The sequence below is a fragment of the Nelusetta ayraudi genome, unplaced genomic scaffold (genome assembly GCF_046127955.1).
Source record: "Nelusetta ayraudi isolate G7.1 ecotype Tasmania unplaced genomic scaffold, CSIRO-AGI_Nayr_v1 ptg000002l, whole genome shotgun sequence".
Classification (NCBI taxonomy): domain Eukaryota; kingdom Metazoa; phylum Chordata; class Actinopteri; order Tetraodontiformes; family Monacanthidae; genus Nelusetta; species Nelusetta ayraudi.
The window spans coordinates 6,537,565-6,561,025 of record NW_027466052.1 but is presented as its reverse complement, the minus strand read 5'-3'; the positions used below and the strand labels follow the sequence as shown (position 1 = coordinate 6,561,025).

At 46.1% G+C, this 23,461-nt stretch overlaps 1 protein-coding gene across 1 annotated transcript in view; it reads right to left on the bottom strand.

Moving 5' to 3' along the window:
* gpc5a (glypican 5a) overlaps positions 1-23,461 on the bottom strand; it is a 101,624-nt gene that overhangs the window by 71,440 nt on the left and 6,723 nt on the right. Inside the window, exons 3-6 of the mRNA XM_076020365.1 lie at positions 5,568-6,028; positions 5,255-5,488; positions 4,497-4,624; positions 3,922-4,047 (exon numbers count right to left, since the gene is read on the bottom strand). Of these exons, the coding sequence (XP_075876480.1) occupies positions 3,922-4,047; positions 4,497-4,624; positions 5,255-5,488; positions 5,568-6,028 (949 nt within the window). The remainder of the gene's footprint in view (positions 1-3,921; positions 4,048-4,496; positions 4,625-5,254; positions 5,489-5,567; positions 6,029-23,461) is intronic.

The window sequence follows — 23,461 nt, the reverse complement described above, 5'->3', positions numbered from 1 at the left end:
ACACACTGTGTGAAAATTTCATCCTACTGAAATTTTCACACACTTCCAACTCAAAACAGTGTGAGAGCGGTGACACCCAGCCGTTCCAAAAATACAAAGTGTGGAGCACGTCGTGGGCAACCTGGTGAAAAGCAGCCAGTTTGACTGATATGATATTAGAAATTCTTTTTTTTTTTTTTTTCTTTATAGCTTGTCGGTGAGTTGTTTCCTATTTTTCGCTCCGAGCACAACAACATCTCGAACACGGCGCCAGATCAATGCCGAGTCCCGACGCGGGATCATTTCATGTAAAAATTAACTGTCACTGGTGATGACAGAGCTGTTAATAACCCGGAAAACCAATCAGAAGATTTCATGTCCTCTCTCTCTCTCTCTCTCTCTCTCTCTCTCTAATGAGAGCTTGATGGGGACGAAACCGTGAGATGGAGGGAAGCAAACGGAGAGGAAGAATGTGTTTACCAGATCTCCCCCGGAGCGAGACCCCGTCATCTACATTCACACCGATATGAGAGATGAAAGCTGCTTGTGTTCCTCCTCTGAGATCTTATCACGTGGCTCTTTATCTCAGCGTTTGCCAGGCCCCAGATGAGGAGACAATGCGTTAAAACATCCCTTAAATCTCTTGTGTCATGTGTGCGTTTTGCTTTTGTTTCGCGTCTGTCTTTACACACACATTCTTTCCTATTTAGGAAATAACGACAATCTGTCGAGGAAATACACGCAGATGCACTCAAACGTCTGCATTATCTGAGCCAATCACCGATGGCGTCTCCGAGGCCTCGGCGAGCTCCTGTAAATCAGTCGCCATCCTGCTCTTTATTGGCTCTCTCTGGACGCCGGGCTCTGACCCGCAGGCAGCGGGTTGGTTTATTGTCTCTGCCGCGGCTTGTGTCGACTCCCAGCCACCTGTCTTCGCTCCGGGGCTGATGGAAAGCAGTAGATCTGCGGGAAGCCCACTCAGCTCCGGGCACCTGGCTCGATAGTCTCCCCGGATCCTACGGCCTCCGCCGATCCCTCCCCTCCTCCCCCGCAATTCTGCGGAGTCTCTCGGTGTATTGTCCCTTAATAATGGCCGCGTCTAAATGAAAACCTGCGGGATGCCCCGGGGAGAATGAGTCGCCATCGATAAGCGTTAGTGTGGAGGGGTGAAAATAAAAAAAATAAAAAAAGAGGGCTGTGAAAGGCACCACAGGCCATAAACGTTTCCTCGAGGCTGCCGGAAGACGGATAGTCGGCTCACTCCGACACAAAAAAACATCTCTATTCTGCAGCCTGGCTGCCATGGAAATGGCCATTAGGCCGGAGAGCGGCGAAGATGAAACAAGTAAATCGCCAGCGCGAAACCTTGACATGCAAAGAAAGCCGCACCTCCTCCTCCCCCCCCCACCCGCAACACCTCCGTCCCCGCCCTCCCGACGTGAACCCTTAACCGGCGCCGCCGTCATCCCTCACGTCCGACGGCCCCCGCCGCCACCGCCGCACCGGCGACACCCATCCGTGCGCCACACGCTGACAGCGGCTGACACTCCGGAGGAAGCGCCGCGGCCGGGTGGGGATTGATGGCGGCGTCCTTGAGCGACGACAGCTCGGCCACGGCGCGGAGCTGTGATGTAACGGAGACAAGGCCGTTCATATCCCAGATCAATGTCCAGGGCCGTTAATAGAGCAATACTGGCTAGCGGTTGGTGTTGGTGTTGTTTTATTTTTGAGATTGGGATGAGATTGTGTTGCACCTCATCACTGCCTGTTGACATCGTACAGTGAGATTGTCTGCTTGGTTTGGCACCTGTGGCAGCCAACTATGTGTATCTGTAACCACTTTAAAACAATCAAAAGTCACCTGAATGTGCGTGGCTTCAAAACACGTGGCAATTGCTGTCATATTGACCAATTGATTGTGGATTTCTCACATACAAATGACTCTCTTGAAGGTTCCAAATTAGACCCAATGCCCTACCCATTGGAACATTGTCACATAAAAAAAAATATATTAGAAAAATCCGAAAAAACAACAACATCATTTAGCCCTCTGTTTACAGTCTTTCACAGAAAACACTCAGGTTCCTGCAAAAATTAGCTTTGCCAAACCCACACCTGCAGTTTTGTCTGGCTGTCGCTGTCATCACTATACTGGGAGAGGTTTCAGCGCCCGTTATGACATCACTAAGGGCTGATTTCAAGAACTGTGGGTTTTAACGCACACTTTCTGAGCAGTCGCACAAACTAAAGAAGTAAAAAACAGACTTTAATGGATGCAGGGGAGATAACTTAGAGGCTGGAGACGCAAATTATTCTTGGAAAGCTGCATAATAGATGGCCTTTAAGTTTATTATATTTTTAGTGGGTTACCAATGTTAACAAAAGTTTTCATGCTTACATTTTTTAGACTTTGCTAAATTGAATCTTGCAAAACACGGGACCTTTAATTGTTCAAATCAGAAGGAAATGGCACATGTCTGTAATAGGGTTTAGTTTGAATTTAGCGTTGCTGAAAAGGGAAAAAAGCGTGAGCGTTTGTCGTTGGGAGGGTTGGTAGGAGTTAGGGGTCTAATCATTTATTCATGATAGAAGCTAACATGAAAAAAATAACCAGACTGGGAGAGGATGTGGGTTAGATCTACACATGGGCGGTTTTAAAACTGTTCAAGAGACACACTGACAAAGAAAAGCAGCCACGAGATGCTGAACTATTGTGGGGAAAAAAAAACTTTCACAGTGTTTCTTCATCTCTTGAATTAATGATGTGAATAAGAGATGATAACCAGATTTGAGGATTTATCACCTCTCTGTGGCAGCACAGACACCCTTGGCGTTCATTCAGGCTTGCGCTGTTGCAACTCTTATGCTAATCGGAGCACTTGTGCCCAGCGAGAAGGATGCGAACGGCTGCCGGGGCAAGTTTATTTCTGCCCCTGTTGGCTACTTTCAGCTCTTCTGCAACTGCCAGCAGAATTTGGGGAGGTTTTCAAGAAACTGGAGCCTCGCTTGTGTCCCAAGGGGTAGGAGAAAAAAAAAGAACCAAGGATGAGCTGAAGAGTGAAGTGGAAACCAGATATGCATCACATCAGTCTTTGTTAAAAACCAATAACCGAGCAAATGATAGAAAATTACGCTGGATGCCACATTCTGTCTGTGTTTATGCCCAGACAGGAAATCAATACGTTAAAGGACAATACGCTTTTCTCCTGCAGAAGTTCTCGCTTGCGCCACAGGGGAGCAAAATAAAGTCCAAACCATAAAAGAAAAAGTAAATGTACAACTCAGCGTGCGGCACTCTGGGCCGAAGGCACACTGACGATTTCAAACAGTAATATTATTATGATATAATGACATAATTATCTTGTTGCGTGCAACTTGACTGAGCCGGATGTAAAAATAAAGCACGAGGAACAACAGGAGATGCACCCTATGTAATTACAGCCCTGTGTAATTGGTCACATTCATCATTATATTGATATGAAGATCCGAACTGGTGGCGAGACAAATTTGTCAGTGGACAATATTGGCAGGGTGTCTGTAAACAGATGGAGGACAAATTGAAGAACAAGCCAGGATTAAAAAGGTGGAAAAAATGAAGCAGATGTGGACGCTGCCAAAGCAAGCGTGAGGCAAAATGATGTTCAAGGGAAAAAAAACAAAAACACTTTCAGAGTCGCCAGATTTCGATTTAACAAACCTGAGTAAGATTTATGAGTGTTTTTCCCTGGCACTGCTAGAAGGAAATGTCTTTTTGGCACAATGCTGCTCGTCCTTCTATTAGACCTTTAAAAGCCATCAAGTACTTTTACATCTTAACACAGAAAGAAATATTCAACAAAAATCCCTCAAGACGTACAAGTAGCAGTGATGCATTCATTTGGCCCGTTTGTCTAAAATTAATTGAACGCGAAGGTGAATTCAAAAGCCTTTTGTGCCACAAACCTTTTGACGGTGTCTGTTCCATTCCAGCAGGAGAGACCGTCGCTGGAGGCCAGCTCGCTCACACACAGCTGATCCGGCAGGCCGCCGTAGTGGGTGCGGTACAGACGGAGGCTGTTGAGAAAGTCCCTGAGAAACAAGACCAGACACGTGGTTGTGACTCACTTTGTTCATCTCCTACCTAACACCGCACTCAGGGTCGCTGGAGCCAATCCCTGCCGTCTTGGACGAGCTGGTCAACGGATCGCAGGGCCACAGAGAAAGACAAACAACCATTGGCCAATATACAGTAGAGTTCCCACTTCACTCATGCGCATGTCTTTGGACTGAGGCGGTGGGAGAACAAGGGTAGAACCCACGCAGACACGGAGAGAACATGCAGACTCCACACAGAAAGGCCCAGGTACTGAATCCGCAACTGGCACCTCACAGATAACTGTACAGTGATAACTGTATATCATTGGACAGTTGGTATAGTTATCACTATAAACTGTACCAATGTATGCTTTAAAAATATAAATATTTATTTATTTATTTACGTACTTACTTACTTAAAGGGAAGTCATCAGTGATCTTACCTTCTCCTGGCAGCGAGCGAGTCTGTCGGCGACCGGGCGTCAGGTTTGAAAACCACAGATTCTCTGCTGTGCGGGATGACGACTGAGGCCGCAGACCTCCTGCTTGGCGAGCCGCACAGCTGCTGCACCTGTGTGCAAAGAATCCCGTTAGGGTTCCACACAAGGTGACACACGTGACTTAAAATCCAGAATTTTCATGACTGACTAGCGGCGCTGATGCCTCATCATTGTTGCGGCGGAAATGTGCGCGCAGCCACAAGTAGTGGCAGCGCTCGACCACTAGATGGTGCTGAGGTGTCTCTATAGACATGGGGCAGCGGTCACAGTGATGACACACGGGGTTTGTTTTTCGACATGTCAAGTGCAGGCAGAGGGTTCAGGCTTTTTCGCTTTGAAGAAAAAAAATATTTGGCCAATATCTTATATTTTTATTATTATTATTGTAATGATTGAGTCAGATTCCCTGGATCCCTGCATGTCAGTCCTGAAGATCTGCCATGTGCCAGGACATCTTCAGATCTGCACACATGTGGCTGTGTGTATTTTTGGGAGTTTTGAATGACTTCATCTGTGGGTTTCTTAACAACCCAGGGAGGGACTGCTTTTGTTTGTTTCGCTTTGCTTTTTATTTAAGCTCATAAAATCTAATTCTTCTCTCTATCCCTCTCTCTTTCTCACACACACACACATTTTCTGGGTGCCTCTCAGGCCTCCATTCCCTCCATCTTAACTAAGCAGCATCACAACACCGTCCTGACCTGCGCCGACAGCCGCGGGCCGTTTTTCTGTGCGTGTCCAACGGCGTCGTGGATCAGCGCGTGAGCCCCCAGAAGCACTTGCTCCAGATCCTGCATCCCGTGCATCTGCGCCGATAGGCCCTCCAGCGAGTGGACAAACTCCCTCCAGTGGGCGTCGATCTCGGCCATGCTCGCCAGGCAGCCGCGCATCACGTTGAGGCAGTAGCCCATGCAGGGCTTGGCCTGGGTGAAGCCCTGCGGGAGGAAGACACCTCCGGGGTTCATTCACATCGTGGACAGACGGGGCCATCAGAGTCGAGCGGATCGGCCGTACCTGGCAGTGTGGACAGTACAGCATCTTGAGCAGCGCCCGCCTGCACTCCCGGCTCATCTGCAGGTGGTCTGTGGTGTTGATGACCTCGATGCCGAGGTGCAGCGCCTGAAGAAGCAGCTTGCCGGTGAAGCCCGAGCGGACGACCCGATCGGCCAGGAGGCCGGGCGCGGCCCCGAACGGCCTCAGGTCGCGGCAGGACGATCTCACGCACTCGGCGTAGCCCGGCGACAGGTCGCCCAGGCCGGGGCTGATGAGGCGGTCGTAGACGACGGGGAAGAGGGCCTCGAAGAGCCGCTGCACTGCGTCCTCCACGTGGAGCTCGGAGCCCATCAGGAAGAGGCCGACATCGGTGAAGAACTCCCGCACGGGGCCCACGGCCTGGCTGGCCAGGCCGCGGTACGACTCCTGCAGGGCGACGTGGGTGTGATTCTCCGCCTGCCTCGTCAGGGCCTCGAAGGAGTCTGCGGAAGGAAAGTGAGGTCAGTTATTATGGCACCAGCAACTTCAAGCAGACAAATCAAGGTTTGTTCTCACGCAAGATGAGATGCAGACGCTCGGACAACACGCAAACTAAGGGAGGCGACGGGTTTCTACTTCTTCATTGTGCATTGCGACACATGCTTGCAGAGTTCCCTCAGAAATCTTTGGTGTGTTTCCAAAGATTATGAGTGTTTGGGAGCAGCTTTCAAAAAAATATGACCATTTAAACCATGAAATGTCACCAAAACTGCTCAAGTTGCTGTTGTTGTCATTTTTGTTGTTGCTGTCGAGTGAGAGGCGAGGAGGGAAACGCTCGACATGTCACGGGAAGGATTGCAAGAGAAAAGACGAGTGAGCGGAATAAAAGAGTCAGGAGCCCAGACATGACAGAAGACAGCGAAAGACTGAAAAAATAGAAGCGTTTAATATTCCCCATATATTTCGGTTTACGCCTCAGAGAAGCTAAATAAAAAAAGATCTCTTCATAAAACACGCATGACGTGCACGGCATCATGCCTCCCGCAGAACTCACGCTTTCAAAGATTCTCACTTCTGAGAGAAAGAAAAAACATTTATTCCCTTTGGTCAGCACATGTTTTTACTCCGCTAACACATTTATCACAAACGTGGAAGAACACGTCAACAAAACATGGCAAAGCTTCTGAAAGAAAGGACCAAGACCAAGGAATATATATTTATGACTGCAACGGAATCTAATGCGGGGGTTTGCTGCATCAGGAGCAGATCGTGCTGTGCTTTATTCTGTCACTGCGGCGGAGAGTCGACTCTGAAGAGGAGAATCTTGTTTACGAGTCTGTGGGGGAGAAACCCAAATTATGGAGCATCATGGCATCAAACGGTCGCATTAGTGGGGAAAAAGTAAAGTTCAGCTGAGTCAGACTTATCCCAGCGGAGAGAAATAAAAACTGGTGGTTAAAAAGTGACAGTAGGTTATCTGAAGAAGAAGTAGAAACTACTCTCTTCATCTCCTTGTTGTGTGCAGGGATTTTGTAAAAAAAAATAAAAAATAAATAAGGGGAAAATGTTACGAGATTCCCCACAGTTCTAGACTTTCTTCAATTTTACGGAGACAAACTTTGACCCAACACAACTGGTGTTTTTGTTTGTGTAGAAATACCAGAATAATCATCAGCCTGAATAAAAATTATTTATCGTTCTATCCAGCGTTTCAAACTTAACCAAATGGAAAATATGCTGTTTTCCATTTGCTAAAGTTGAACTATTTAAACAAAACAATTCAGAGGCTAATTGCTCCAATAAAATGCTTATTAACATTTGCTGCCTGGTCTGTAACAATGCAGCCTAATGCGCTGAGGAAATACAGTCACTGCTACACTAAACCTTGATTCTGTTCCCTTAATGACATTAGTGTTTTTTTTCAAGATTGTTGTCGGGATTTTTTTTTCTTTTTTTTTTACACCCACACCACTCTTGTCGTTTTGACACCTATCCAGCTTCACAACAGCTGCATGTCACATCAACAGCTGTGGTTGTTTCCCTTCTTTTGATCTTATCCAGACAAAAGGAGAAACCACAACACACCTCAAAACCTTTTCTCTCCATCTTTCTGTCTTTGCCACATCATGTGCTTTATCATGAGTTGTGAGGCCATACGTGTGGTGAGCTGAGGGCCCGCAGGCCGCCGGCTTGAAGCAAAGGCGGTCGCGGAGAGGGGCTTTTAGGCGGGTTCGGAGTGCTGCGCTGCAAAAAGGCAGTCAAGTGGAAAGAGAAGCAGGGCCAGGAGGCGTCTGCCGCGCCTGCAGGCGCCCGCAACCCGAGCCTGATCACAGGTCGCCCATTATCTCATCCCAGAGATCCCGGAGTCGGCGGCTAGAGAGTGGGGGGGGGGCTGCAAGTTTGTGAGGAATGGTTGAGAACAGGTGCAGGTCTGAGCGCTGAGGAAGAGGGGCACGTGGAGGCAGCAGGCAGGCTGGTGAAGAGCCCTCAGGGATGAGAGAGCACACACTCCGGGAGGGTTTGATTGGATTGTGTTGGGAGGGGGTCGGTGGTCCAATCTGTCAAACCACAGAGGGATACCAGGTTGATTACGCAATCCAGTAAAAGAAAAGATGACACATACAATGAAAGTGCTCCCTCCGCTGGAAGTTTGAACAGGCTTTTTTTCACCCTTTTCTTTTTTTCTCAAAACAAAAAGGGAGGTTGTGAAAAAGTGTCTCTCACTTGGAGGCCGGCACCAGTGGCCAGGCCTCTGGGCCAGCCCGGGGGAAAGCATAAGACAGGAGGTGGAGAAAATCTGCAAATTAGTTTGGCAGAGTTGGGTGGGGTGGGGGTGGGGTGGGGGAGGGGTGGGGGTGGGGGGGTACTGTATGTGTAAAGATGGGATGTGTTTCAGGAAAATGTTGCAACTATTCTTAAACTGTGAAAATCTGCAGTGATGAAGCCCTTCAATGAATGATGTGTGAGAAATAAAAAAGGAAGAGCTAAAAAATAAAAGAGCTAAAAAAGAACAGCCTGTACCTGACACAGAGCCAGGTCAAAGTTGATAAGGGAAGATTTTATCTTCAGCTCAGAGTGTTTGGAGTTCACACCCTGCAGTTCGGGAGCGTGTCCAATATTTGAACAGTAACTATACACCAGAGCAGTCTTGATGTAATAAAGCTTTAAGCTGCTGAACACCAAGCAGTCTGACAATATTATTCATCTAGCAGCAGGTGAGAGTCCACTAATAATACAAAAATAAAAACAATAATAAAGACAAAGGCAATTTTACTTTAATTACACTTTTACTCGATTTGGGCACCAACTTTTTCGCTTCTGAGTTTCTAAGATTTGGCTCCAGCTCAGCCAACCAGCGACGGGAGGTGAGCAGCCGCTGAGCTTCAACAACATTCTCACAGCGAAAGTCTAAACATGAGCAGCTGTGCCGCCGTCGTGGTTTCAAGCGTCACTTTGCAGCAGGTGTTCCACACAGCGAGCACAAAGACAGACGGAGCCGCGTGACGACAAGACAAACAGTAAGAACAACAGCGACGAAACAAGGCCAAACAAGGCGAAAACACGGCGTTTCGCCTCTGCAGCCGAGACTGGAGAGCAGACGGAACCTTCAGTAGTGGTAATGCAAAGGAGTGCTGGGCTTAAAGAGGACGAGACTCTGGCAAAGGAAGACTTTCTCCTTGTCTGTGTAATACAGGATATCATTTGCTTTTCATGAGGAGAAGAGCAAGTTAGACCGATTAGCATGCAAGAGGGTTTCTCGCTGTGAAACGGGTCCAAAAGCTGATCAGGAAGCGTCTTCTGATTGGCCGCGGAGACATTGTCACATGTCTAACTGCGAAGGCGTCTCCCTCCATAAGTGGCATGTCAATAAATCCCAACATGTGAATTGTATTGCTCTATAATTTGACAATAATCCTAATACAATGTCATTTTACACCAAGGACAACGGCCCCTCAGTCAGATTCGCCTGCGTCTCCCAGCTTGCTCCGGAGCTCCTCTCCATGCTTAAAAGGCTTTGAGATTTGATCCCATTTCCTTCTTTTTATTTTCTCTCCCCGCTTCCCGTAATTGCCGCGCTCACTTTCCGTTTCATTTCCCTTTAATGTGAGATGATCTGGTTAACTGTGACGGCAAGCCGAGTGATGAGTTACACCTAAGGTCAAGGCTTGTGGCGGTTGGCGCTTCACAAGTGAAAATGGATTTATTTATTTGTTTTATTTCTTTCATATGATTAGTCTCTCTTGTCAGTCTGTTTCACATTCCACATATGCACGTGTGTGGGTTTTTTTTTTTTCTGAATCTGGATTTGACAGAAGCGCATCAGACATCAGAATCAACACGAGAATATTATAAAGCACCAGCGAGGAGACACTCGCTGGATGGTCATCGGTCAAACGACCAATAATAGGCCCAAAAGCATCCTGCGATATTAACAGGACAGTCAGCCATCAGACACGATGGCAACATCGACACCAAGTGGCCGACACTGGGAACTGCGAGTGATCCCAAGCAAAAGCGGTTAGTTTGCATGTAGCGTGTTTTATAACGCTGGTTGTGTTGCGTAGAAAGCGTGATCCAGCTGAAGACTCAGCACAAATCTCACACAGTCCACAGCTATAAGGACAAACACAAGTAAATGTGTCAAATCAAGCCATTTGTATCTATTTTTGTTTTTTTAATGCACTTCAGTAGAAATGCTAGATATTGCTTTTTTCGAAGCACAAACCCATTCCTGGATTAGACTTTACTTATTTTTCATTTATTTTAACATTATGTATGTAACAATGTGCAGTGGGAGCCGACAACAAAAACAACCTGAAACCCCGAATTAACCCAGTAAGTTTTGAGACGAGAATGAGATTGCAAGTGTTACCTTTGCCACCAGAGGGAGACATTTTTCATTACAATATCAGGGCACTCACCAACTTTTTCTTTTTTGGTTATGTTTCGGTTTGTTTCTTCATATTTATCACAAGCACATTTCCGTACCTCTAAAAACGACCACAGTTTATACGTAATATTACACAAACATAAAAGTGGTATGAAGAATTCAAATCTGATCTGGGTCTTTCCCTCCATTGCAAGTCTTCACCTTATAAGGACAATACTGAAAACATCCTAATCAAGCAGGAAAACTTCATGGTGATCTTCGTGATGACCTCACTTAGAACTTTAGCAAGTTCTGGTTGATTGGAGCAAATGCAAAGGCAACAATCGACGCTCATCACTTCTTATGTTTTACCAGCGGTGATTAATCATATGCAAATGCAGGCAGCGAGCCTTAGTTTAATGACAGCATCTCTCTGTGACAGCATTTCCAATAATTTGCTGCTTTGTCACCAAAACCTGCCAGACATTTGTGGTAATTATCCAATCATTTTACGAATAAAGCTCGCCGTGCTGTTTTATTTGCCTGTGCAAAGAGTTACTAGTGTTGCTCCAATGCCAGGAGATTTGGGAGGTGTAATGAAGAGGCAATGCCGCAGGAACGAGTGAATATACAGCATCAATCAGCCTCCACTTGGCTCCGATACCTTAGTATTCAGAGGAACCCGGCCACGGGGAAAAGATCACAGTTGAGAAATAAGATGAGTATTTCTTGTTGAGGACAACGAGACCAAAAGCTCCTGCACTCCTGAAGATAAAGAAAAAAAAAATGATTATTTTTTTTGGGGCAGTGCATCCCCGAATGTGAAAAGCGGCGGGTGTGCAGATCACATCGGTATCGGCCGCTTTTCTTTGAAGTTCCCCGTGTTTACAGGCTCCCTCAGCTCGAGTGCCACCGGCCGGCTTCAGGAGGAGGAGACTGTTTTCATTAATGCGATTCATCCTCTGTGAATAGCTGCAGCCACAACAGAGAAGCCCGGGGACACCTGATAGGCAGCGGGAGGAAAAAAGACCATCACTCCCCCCCCATGTATGAGTCAGTCAGTGACACCGTGGGTTCACACACACACACACACACACACACACACACACACACACACACACACACACACACACACACACACACACACACACACACACACACACACACACACACACACAGCTCAGGCAGTACACACACAAACACACACACTGCTCAGGCAGTACAGTCAGCAGGAAGCGCTGTCTTCATTGTGGGATATTGGAGGTCCTGCGATCCGTCTTGTTCCAGTGGAATCAGAACACGCTGCTCACTGCAGCAACCCTTCTTCTCCTTCTCCTCCTGAGTGCCGTCCCCTTCAGCATCGTCTGCCTCCTTCCAACCCTCTGCATCCTCTTCTCCCTCACCCATCTCAACTAACTTCCTGACTGCCACTTCCAACCTCAGCGTCCTTCTCCCCAGATATTCACTGTCCCTCCTCTCACGACGTCCAGATCACCTCAGCCCGGCCCTCTCATCTTCATCTCCAGAACATCCAACATGCACTGTCCTTTGTTCTTTGTGAAAGAGTCTCGAACTTGCAGTGATGGTTGAACTGAGCTTGTGTGATTTTCTAGAGGTGAGCTGGAAAGAGATACACAGTCAAGAGTTTGGACACACCCTATGAATTTAATGTCTTCTCTTTCATTCTCATGACTATTGACATTGCAGTTTCTCACTGAAGGCATCAAAACTACGTATGAGCACACATGGAATTATGTGGGAAACAATGAAAGTGTAAAATAACTCAACGTTTTGTGTTTAAATTCTTCAAAACAGCCACCTTTCATAAAAAGCATATTTAGAGTTATTTACCGTGTTTTTCTTTGCTGCATAATTACATACATCTTGCTCATATATTTCATGTCAATATCTATCTGCATTGTAAAGTTGTAAAGATAAAAGATATTCGCTTGTGGTGAGTTTCAAAAAGTAATTTCAAGACTGCTGTAAGAGCTTTTTTAGATATAATCAGAGTTTAATCAAGAGGAAAAGCAAAAAATGTACAGTACAAGTATGATAGCACCTCCACATTTGTCTTAGTGCTATCTCATATATCATTGGAGTAATGGAACTGAGTTCATGCTTCAACTGTCTTTTACTTCACAATTGTGTAAGGTGTCTGTGATTTGCACAACACAAGCACAAAACCTCAACTGGCCTCGCTATAAATCCTCGTTTTCTAAAGACGACTTCTTTGTATTGACGTGGCAGTAATTTGGGTTTATTTCCAAATGCGAGCCGGCTTCCTCCCTGGTTGTAAACCTTAACAAGGTGTGGAGTGGGAAGCAACAGGCTCCTGCAATTTCCACGAGCGGAGCATAAAAATCAACCTGTCTGTAATCCACTACCGGAGGCTGACGCACACGTTTACACTGTTCCCGCACTCATTGATTAAAAGCAGTAAGTGCAACGCTGCCTGACTCTTTCAGCATCCTTATTTTAACCTCTCTGGCCTGACTCACTTTTTACTCACCCTGTCATCACAGAACACATATTTTTCTTTCCTCTCCCTGGGGTTTAAACTGAGAGAGACGAGACAACACAACACGGCAACTTCTGGTCCAAAAGATGTGAGCTACAAAAAAAATATCTGATGTAAGGAAAGGGGGTGACTCCAGACGGATGAGGCCACTAAATCAGACCAAAGTGGGACAGCATCAGCACACACACACAAACACACGCACACGCCCAAACAAAACAAACAAACAAGCACACAGCGGCTGGCAGACTCTCCTGATCCAGCAGGAGATTGAGGTGTTATCCAGCTGACGCCACGGATCTACAAACAAACCACTGCAGTCAAACGCTGCCTATTTCACGCGCGCCGTGTTTGTGTTCAGGCATGTGGCAGCACGTTTGCACGAGGACCAGGACAGACCCTATCACACCGTCCCATCTTTCTTTACTTAAAGCTCAGAGGCTCGCTGACCCGCCTGCTGTCACCTGCAGATGGTGGAGGCAAAAGGAATCTTGAGGAATTTCTTTTGTTAATATTTGTCCTTTTTTTCCCCGGACATCTCTGGTTCCGATGAAAAGCCGATTGTTTTCTACACGGAAAACTGAAGGCTGCAGGCTCGAAAAAGTGTGATGCAGCGCCATCACGTGGCATTTTGGGCAAGAGATGAAATTTGATTTATTCAGAGGAAAAGGTAGAAGCAGAGGAGGAGGAGGATGGGGGGAGAGAGAGGAAGAGGAACGGCAAAGGAAAAGGCAGAGGGAGAAGAAAGGGGAGATTTACTGCAGGGACTGAAAGGGAACCGAAAGTTGAAATAAATCAAAATCACAATGGAAGATTAAAGTGAGGAAATGAAAAGAGCAGCGCTGGGGAACAGGGGAGGAGAAGCCAGAGAGCCACATCCAGACCTGGAGTCATTTGAATCTGTTTTCCCTGCGGTCAGCTCACCATTGGCTCTTATCTCCGAGCACTTCCTCCTCCTCCTCCTCCTCTTCCTCCTCCTCCTCCTCCACCTCCGCGTCAACAAACACGCCCCACTCTGCTCACATCGGCAGCGGGCAAACACATATTTAGCCGCAGCTAATTTAGACCCTGTGTCTGCCGGCAATCAGGCAACGCCCACCCAGAGTGGCTCTGTCTCTCTCTCTCTTTCTTTCAGTTCACCTCACCTACTCCCTTCCATCTCTCCATCTCTCCCCACTTCCTGTCCTGTCTCCCGCTGGCGCGCTCTTTCCTACCAGAAGGCTCAAAAGTCAATATTTGAGGATCTGCTGCGAGCTCTCCAACACTTCAAAGAGAAGCAGCGCTCGGCCCGCAAACGTGGCCTCTAATGTGGCGCTCAGGAGGAAAAGAAGCCAAGAGGGTCAATAAAGTGCCTCTTGTAGGGGAAGCGTGCCGGCTTGTCTGAGCCCGGTTCTGCACTTCTTGTTCCGTGAGGGCGTTTGTGAAAAGCGAAGTGCAAAGCTTCCACTGAGCAGTTCGATCGGCTTGGATTTTTTGTTGTTTTTTGTTTTTTTAGAGGTCAGGTTAAGGTGAGGAGTCGGCAGGCTGAGGAATGCATTATGTAAAATGGACGTCTTCCAGCCTGCAAGCACAGACGCTGGTGTGTTAGTGTGCGTGGGTCAAACGTCCCTTCGTCCTGGCCTGACGTGTCAGGGGGGAGGCAGGGGAGGGGGGTCTGAAAGCACGTCAGCTCATAAAGCTGCACAGAAAACGGCAGCGGGGCCCAGAGGGCGCACGAGCTGCCAGCTTCACAGACGGCCTCCAAATAATAATATCATAATAAAGCTTTCATTAGCTTTCAAAGGTGGCTCTGTGCGAGGCTGCCCAGGGTTTCCCGTGGCCGCCCTGAGGGAGCTGTTAGATGCCAGCGACGGAGTTAACACAGCTGTCAGAAGGCTGAATGGAGGATTTGAGGCGCGCGAGGCAGCAGCGGCGGCGACTCCGCGGAACAATAATTACATCAGATTCATGAGTTGTGCGATGCGGCAGCGGCTCATAAGCACTTTAGCCACGGCTGGCTCCCGGAAAAGCAGTTTAATCGCGCCGCAAAGTATTGTCGACTCGATGATGTAATGACATTTTCCGGGTCGTTAAAGGTTGCGGACGTCAGAATTCCCAAAAAGTATTTAAATAAAGGAGGGTAACCAGAGAAAAGATTGGTCAAAGATTGCAACACCTTTTAAAGTAATTATGTTTCAAAAATAGGGCCGAGCTGCAGCAGTTGGTGTTGTCACCTCACTGCAAGAAGGTTGCGGGTTCGATCGCCACACTGGGACCGTTCTGTGTGGGAGCTTGCATGTTCTCCCCGAGTCTGTTTGGGTTCTCTGGGTTCCTCCCACAGTCCCCCACGTTAAGCTATTTGGGAGTCTGGTGTGAATGCGAGTGTGGATGGTTGTTTGTCTGCCCCGTGATAAACAGAGTGTTAGTCACCTTCACCCTAAGACTGCTGGGAGCCACGACCTTAAGTGCAGGGGAAGCGGCGATAAAAAAAACAGCATGGATACCTACCTCACTGCATTTTGTACTTATTTGCCAAAGTGCATGATAAGCATTTGATGCCTATGTGTCCTTACAGATTCTCACTCCACTGCAGTCTTGAACAGGGGGCCAACCTGTAGCTGAACAGTGGAAAAAATGTCTGCACATGCATTGTGAAAGTAAATAATGACTTTGTGTGAAAACACACAAATCTACCATCTAATCCCATCAGTAATGGTGAGGAAGTGAGATTACAGAATAAACAAGTCTGAACCTAACATCCCCATCAGCAGAGCCCCACATCCGTCGCTCACATCCCCAGAGTAAGAAAAAAAAAAAACCTTCATTTGTCACTCACTGGCCTCCGGAGTGATAAGCAGGTCAATTTTGCCATTAGGTTGACTATGAGTGGGAGTTGGACAGGATGAGGAGGAGGGAGGGAGGGAGGCGGCGGGCGAGACAGTGGTCTCGGTGTGCTGCTGTGTGTTGTTGCCGTGTTTAGGATTTCACTCCGCTCTAATCCCTCCAGACTCCTTCGTAGTGGAGGAAACACTCCCGCCGTTCGGACTGACAGCAGTGATTTCTGCTCTCCAGACAACCAAGTAGAAGGAAAGAGAATCACACTCCTCTCCCAAAGAAACCAGCCAAGAGTGATGTGGCGGTGCTGGGGCTGAGGGCATTACAATCACACCAATGTTTTCTATAATATGCGTTTGTGGTGATCATTTTCCGTGACATAAAAGTTGTGTTTCTCACTTCAACCGACAGCTGTGCTGTTATTTATGTCTGGTTTACCAATGAGACATGTAAATTATTCAAGGATTTTTTTTTCATATATAATTTGACTCAGAGGCCTCTTCCAGAAAAAAAAAAAAAACATCCCATTATGGCCTCCAACCATTCACTTAACATACCATCGAATCAAGGCAGCATGCACGGTTTGCGCGGAGAGACGTCAGCGTAGGCTCACTTCTCCGCCCGACAGGCTGAAAAGCTGTAAATTTTTCCGCACTTCAGCAACGCAAACATCACACTGGAGTCTCACCGCCTCGCTAGAGGCCACGCGGCCAGCGTTGAGTCGACCTCGTAGCAGTGCGAAATCTGAAAAGTGCAAATCTATGGGAAAGATGGCTCCTGTTTAGCAGCGTGCTGCAACGTCTAATCCAGCAAATGGCCCTAAGACAACAGCCAACAGCCATGAATCTCCATTTCAAAAGGGCACACAGGAGACCAAGAATGCAAAGTGCTGACTGGTGTGCATATTTTTGGGGCTCATCTCTATGCAGTGAGTGACTGCACTGCAACGTGTGTGTGTGTGTGTGTGTGTGTGCGCCCTTGCAGAAGTCCCTTGACTTCAATTCTGAATTTTTGCACATTCATGCTGCCAGGCTTGCAGCACCGATGTGTGCTAGACAAACGTGAGACAAATGTGGGTCTGTGTTGAACATGTAGGTATGAGAAATGTTTTTCCGCTGGCAAATGTGTGTGTGTGTGTGTGTGTGTGTGTGTGTGTGTGTGTGCGTGTGTGTGTGTCACTGCTTACGTTCACCTCTGGAGAATTTATTGTGGCAGTGGTTCAAGTTCAGTGCGATAACTTTGTTGGATGTCCTGAGCGCTGCTAAATTAAACACGTACACGCGATGATAAAGTTAGCAATTAGCCTAACGTCTGACAACTGTTGAAGCTCTTCGGCGTTTGTCAGGGAAGGTCACATGGGGGCGTGTGAGGGATTACCGAGTAATTCATGAAATAAGAAGACCCTATGCTGACTGTGATGGCATCCCTGGCTTAAATCTGTTTTCAACATTCAAACTCAATTACAATAATCATGACAAATAGAGGCTGTGTGCTCCAGAGCCCGGTCATGTAAACATGTGCAGCTAAAGCACAAGTTCCCAAAGAGAGAGAGGTTTCCGAGTGTACGCTCCTGATGGCCACCCGTTGAGCATTGAAAGTGCTGCACTGAAGTGTCGCCTGCTGTTTTGTTGAGTCCCACACAACTGTGTTTTCTGCAAAGGGCTTCGGCATAATTCAGAATTTGAGATGTCATGACTGTCTGTCTGACTTGTTGTGCCCAATGAGGATGACCTAGCTTCTATTTAAATAAATAAATAAATACTGGGACATCACTGGCATCCCCGACCACAAATTAGCCAAGATTACTACAACATGTTATTGACCACAGTCAATGAACGGATTTGCTGATTGGTGTCAATATCAAACGTGCTATTAAATGTGTGAGGTTGGTTATTTAAGTACAGTGTTGACAAGAATCTCGGACACAGCGAGGGCAACAGGAGTGAGAGAACAGCAAAGCCACGGCCATTCACTCTGCTATGTTTCCTTGAGGGGTTTTGACTCTGAATAATCCTGCTCCCTCTAAATCCTCATCCCCTGACTTCAAACACTCTGAAAAGACTTTCAATAGAAACTGGCGTCCTCCCAACTTTCTCCCCATCAGTCGCTCATTCTTCTCCATTGCATTCTTTTTCCCCTCTCTGTCCTCCTCTGGATCAACTGTCCAGTCTTGAATCACAAAGCCAAGCCCAAAATTCTGTGGAATAAAAAAGAAAACTAGCAGAGAGGCCCCTGCAGTGACTGGCACACAGAGAGAGAGAGACACACATGCATATATCAACACACTAGCACACTCCCCTTGTAGAAGTAACAAAGAGGGTCGGAACCGTCGGACAAAACTGATAAATGAAAGGTTTTGGACAAAGGAGCGCTGACCAGGTTGGGAATAAGAGAAAAAGCCTGCTAAGGAACACGGCCAGGAACACAAGGTGTGTTTCCATTAACTATAAAACTAATTTGAAGCAAACGATAGATATGAAAAAATATACATCAGGTGTTTCTATCAGGGCTAGAGCAAACACACTAGGCCTACTTCATGTGTCAGTAAGATACCAGAAGCCCGAGTGGCTGCAAAGCAATGTTTATGACACACAATGGCTATTAGCAACATGCTAATGTTTCCTGGTGGTCAACAGTTTTTCCACCAAAACAAATAGAGGGAAAATGTAAGATCCTTTTTATAAGCTCATTGCTTAGTCATTAAATTGCTACCAGGATTATCATATTAAGGGAAAGGCAAAAATCTAGAAGCTAAAGCTAACATTGCTCCAAAATCAACAACAAGACATTCCTGAGACGCAAGTCAGTGCAGAGCTGTTCCAATCAGCTCAGATGATGTTTGCGGTTCATCAGTTTAAAAAGAAAAACATTAGGCAAGTGTGCAACCTTTGGAGCAAATCATTTATTTTGAAATGACTGCTGTTTACATAAATGTTTCCTATTCTATTAAAAAAGAAAAGTTGAAATTCACACATATACAACCAGCAGTTCCATCTGCCATCATCTACTCGTCCTCGCCTGATCCTACAAGGTCAGGATGCAATCGAAAGCAATGGCACCAGCAGTTTTAGCTCTTTGCTAACACAATAAGTGACGTGGTTTTCTATGCTGGGGAGAAAAAAAAAAAGACTGATGTTGGTTTGTTTAGTTTTGTCGGTTGAGGAAAAACAAGGAATCATTGAAGTCACTGAGAAGCGAGAGCGAGCGGCTACAACCACACTGCTGGATCTGTGACAACAAGCTTTGACACGGGGGCGCTTTGAGGCAACGCGCTGGTGTTTACCTAAGTCGCAAGTGCACAAGAGACTCACCAAAATTCTACATCTTAACATTTCACAACAAGATCACAAGGAGCAGCTCAGTTTGCCACGCAGCAGCGCCACTAAATCCACGGGTAGTTCTTCCTGAACTACCAGCCGTGCAGTCGCCCTTATGATCTACTGCTGGGCGGTAAGTCTGACGACCACATCATCCTGAGGGAGGCACCGACGTCTCTCCCAACACTTGAAGCAGACGCGGCAGAAATATGTCACCCCAAGCCACAGATGTCGAGCTCGTGGTGCCAGAAGAGGAGAAGTCACAAGAGCCACCACAGTCCTTCATCTGCTAGTCTGTGAACATCTCTACAAAATAAGTGTCGCCCAGATGTGAAGCTATTTTAGAAGAGAGGGAAAAGAGTCTTAACCCACTTTCGTCCCAAACCACCCAGTAGCGACTGGAATACTGTGTCTTAGACTTCTGACAGACCGGCCACTTTATTAGGTGTCTTGAACTTCAGCAGGTCGCCTTCACCACATCATGTTGCAGTCCAGTGTATTCTGTAATAATATGTTGCACAGTACAATACTGAATCCCAAACATCTCAATCCAGCTCTGACCTTGGCCTTACTCCCTGAAACAATTTCTCCTGGGAAATGGGACAAGTCAAAAAACTTTTTAGATACTTTTTTTTTATATATATATACAGAAAAAAAATGCTATTTTTGAAAGTAATACCCTAACGTATGGTATGCTTGAATGTCTGACCTTCAGAGCGTTTCAGTTTCCATTAGACATTTCCTGCTCCTTAAACAGCATGAAAAGTTGTAATGAGAAGTGGAACCCTGCTGTCAAATGGATGCAGGAGTGTACCGGCTCCGCGACTCACTCCCTTTTGGGCAGGAAAGAACTTTAGAGAACTTTATAGATCCACAAATGTGTCACTGCGACGGCATTAAGTCATGCTGCAGAGTTTTTCCACAAAACCTTAGTCGGTTTATGGTGCTCATATAATCAACCGGCAGAGTGTTCCTGAGGAAGCTTGCATCAAAACTAGCCCTTGTCTAATATAACTTTGTGTTTCTGCAGGGGAATTTAAGAAGAGGGAATGTTTACTTTGTTGACAAAAGATCTTAAAATGCAGAGACCTATAAAAACATGTATTTTTCTCAGAATGAGGTGCGCAGCCAGTTTGTGACCAACATGGAAAGTTTACTGGAAGAGAGCACACTTAACGCTACTGTAGTCGGAGATGCAACACCGCTCTGGGCTGGTCGCAGCACAATGTCCTTGGTCAGGAATTACTGTGTTGGTGGACAACAGAATTCTTGGAGGAGCAATGTGGATCGCAAAGGAGCAGTTAGGTTAATGTGGTAGCGGCCGCAGCGCGGGGTTTAAAATAACTATGAAGGGAGTCCTGTACTGTGTAACCTGGTAACACTACACTGCAATTCATGCAACACGTTTTCAAAAACAGCTCCATCCCAAAATTCTGACTTTTACAATTTCTGCAACAGCGGAAGTAAACAACAGACGGTAAAAAAATAATCACAGATTTTCTACACGATGAGGTTCTGACACCTGACGCAGCATTAGTGCTAAAACAACAACTCAAGAAATGTGTCATTTCATTAGGCCGACAATCCAGTGTACAAGTGGCTCTTGTGTGATTCCTCACTAATGCGATGGTGCAACGTTTCGGTTCAAATGTTGCTTGTTTACTTTGACTTCGGAGGACAGTAAAGCAAAACTGATGCCGTAAACTGTGTGTATTATCTGCCTTACATTAGCTTTAGGGCAACAACAACAGATGCACCTTGAAAACATGAGAACAAGCCTCTAAAAAAGGGGGGAAAGGGACAAGCAAAGCAACAATAAGGGACCAGCTTAGCTTTAAGGTTTAAACAAATTTGCAACTAATGAATATGTAGTCCTGGGGGCCCCCGAATAGCCGAGGGCCCCCAGGCTTCTTTTATTATCCTTTTTTCCTAAGGCCTCATACACTTCTATCAAGATCACTACAACAAAGAGCTTGTGCAGGCCACAGTATCTACAAAAATGTGGACTCACAAAGGAAGTTTTTGCTCCTAATTAGCTGAATCAGATAAAACACTGAAAATTGTACTTTTGTTGGGGGTTAGGGTGGGTAACAGTATCTTCCTCTTAATAAATGTTAATATAGGGTTTACGATTCCTTCTGCAGTCATATTTCTCACAGGTCACAAGGTGCTTGAGGGAACATCGGGATATTTGATAGTCTAACTTGTGTCTCAGCGTTTTGACTCACACAGTAGACTTAACACAGGCTGGGTGGCTTTTCTTTATTGCGGTAACAGTCAACCTCAGCAGCCACTGACACCACAGAAAAGCTCCTTTTCAAATCTGAAAAGCGATAGAACGAGGACTGGATCCTGGTAAACAGAAACAATTAGCATTAGCGGCAAACAGAGACTCCTCAACGCAACGGGCTGACCTTCCCACTTCAAGCAAACCCCAATTCAGTCGGGCCCGTTTGATCTGACATTCATCGGCACCACTTGTGTCTACGACAAAACAGTGGCTCATAATGAGGACCAGTGCAAATAAAGAGAGAGGGAGAGGGGGGGAGAGAGAGAGAGCGAGAGAGAAAAGCAGTGGTGGTCTGTGTTTGCCGGATTCCAGCATCACGTGATGAGTAGAACTGTTGTTTCTTCCCAGACTAGAAACCAAAATGAGGCATGACTGGAAGGACGACCACAAGCGTTAAAAGGTGGCAAGAGGCTGGTGCGCAGACCTTTAAGTAAGAGTTAAACCATTAAATAAATAACAGCTGTTCTTAGCTCACCCGTAAAACACCAATGTGGCAATAAGCAGGCTTCAAAATATATAAAGACGAGAATTTTTTTTCATGTTACACTGGAAACCACTAAGAACTGTCTCTAATGGAATGACTAGACACAAGGAGAATGATTTAAGTTCATTCGTGCCAAACTGATCCCTGAATGTACTAAGCTTAGCTTAGCTTAGCTTAGCATTGACAGGAACCAAAAAGAGACCACAGACATGTCTCTGTCCAAAAAGAATGTTTTCTCGTAGCTTAGCAAATCATAAGCAGGTGTGCAATTTGGAATATTTTATTTAAAAAAAAAAAAAAAAAAAAAAAAACACTTTTCTAACATTAGAAAGTTTCAGCCTGTTTTAGGGGAAACAGTACACCAGTTGAAAAGTCCACCAACGAAGCTAACCATCAGAACTGGAGAGCAAAGGGCAGGGATTAGGGAAGGGTCAATTATATTCCAGAGGCTTCCTTTACCTTATTTCTGCAGTTTAGTTTTAATCAGATACGGTGTTTGAATCACATGACCTGCAAACATCTACAAATGTGTGAAATGGGAACATTTGCTCAATAAAACATGAATAGGATGCTAGGAAAAAGTGATTTGCCTTCATAGATGATGAGACCTGTAATTCCTGAAAAAACAGGAAGTACAAGAAGAACAAATTACAGAAGGTGTTTGTTTGAGAGGCCATTACGGTAGCAGTCAGCCATTGGCTGTGCACTGCACTCCCGCAACCAGAAGCCCCCCACACCAGTGGACTGTTCCAAAGTAGATGTGACTGGATATATGAATTTCTTTGAGGCTTGAGGTCATGGGTTTTCTCCAGTCAGGTGATACCACACTTCTCCTTTGATGTGATCCACGGGCATCATAGCAGCTGATCCCAAGTTGATTCTGTTTGTGAGTTTTATTTAGCTTAACTCAGCCGGTTACCATGGATGTGAGATAAACCTGCACAGGGTTAAAAAATACACATATCTCCCCTGAAGCCCTGCTCCGCACACCCCATATTTGCACGCCAAGTGGACGACGTGCAGGAACCTCACAACCGGTGAAAGAAAACATGAGATCCTCAGAGACTTACTGACAGACCAGCAGTCCGGGAGGAGGGGGAAAAAAAAATAACGTTGAAACTCAAAGGCTGCCTGTTTGGCAGTGCGCCATGAACTTAGCATTTATTCAGGTCTTTTTCTTCCACCAACCTCAGTTGCTCAGCTATCACTTGGCTGCGAAATGATCTGGAGATGTTGGAGAATGTCAGAAACGCTCAACAAACTGCTGGCTGAGACGAGATTAGAAAGGCATGGATACTTTGAAAGTATGAAAGTGGTTTGCAAGTAACACATTACATATAAATGCAAAGAATTTGTATTTATGAAAGGTTCATTTTGATGGGCCCCGCTTCAAGTCTAAAAAAAAAAATTACTATAAAGGAAATTACAAAAACATTTTGAAGATGATGGCATATCTCAACGTCTCCACATGAATCTCAAACTCTTCCTGAAGCTGCAGCAAATGAAGATGCTCAATTTGAGGCTTTGTACGCAGCGAGCGGCCACACCAGACAACCCACTCTTTTAACTCATCCTCTCTGCAACATGTGTTTGCGGTGCATGACACACTGTGCCGTCGCTCTAATTACAACGGCAGACGGACA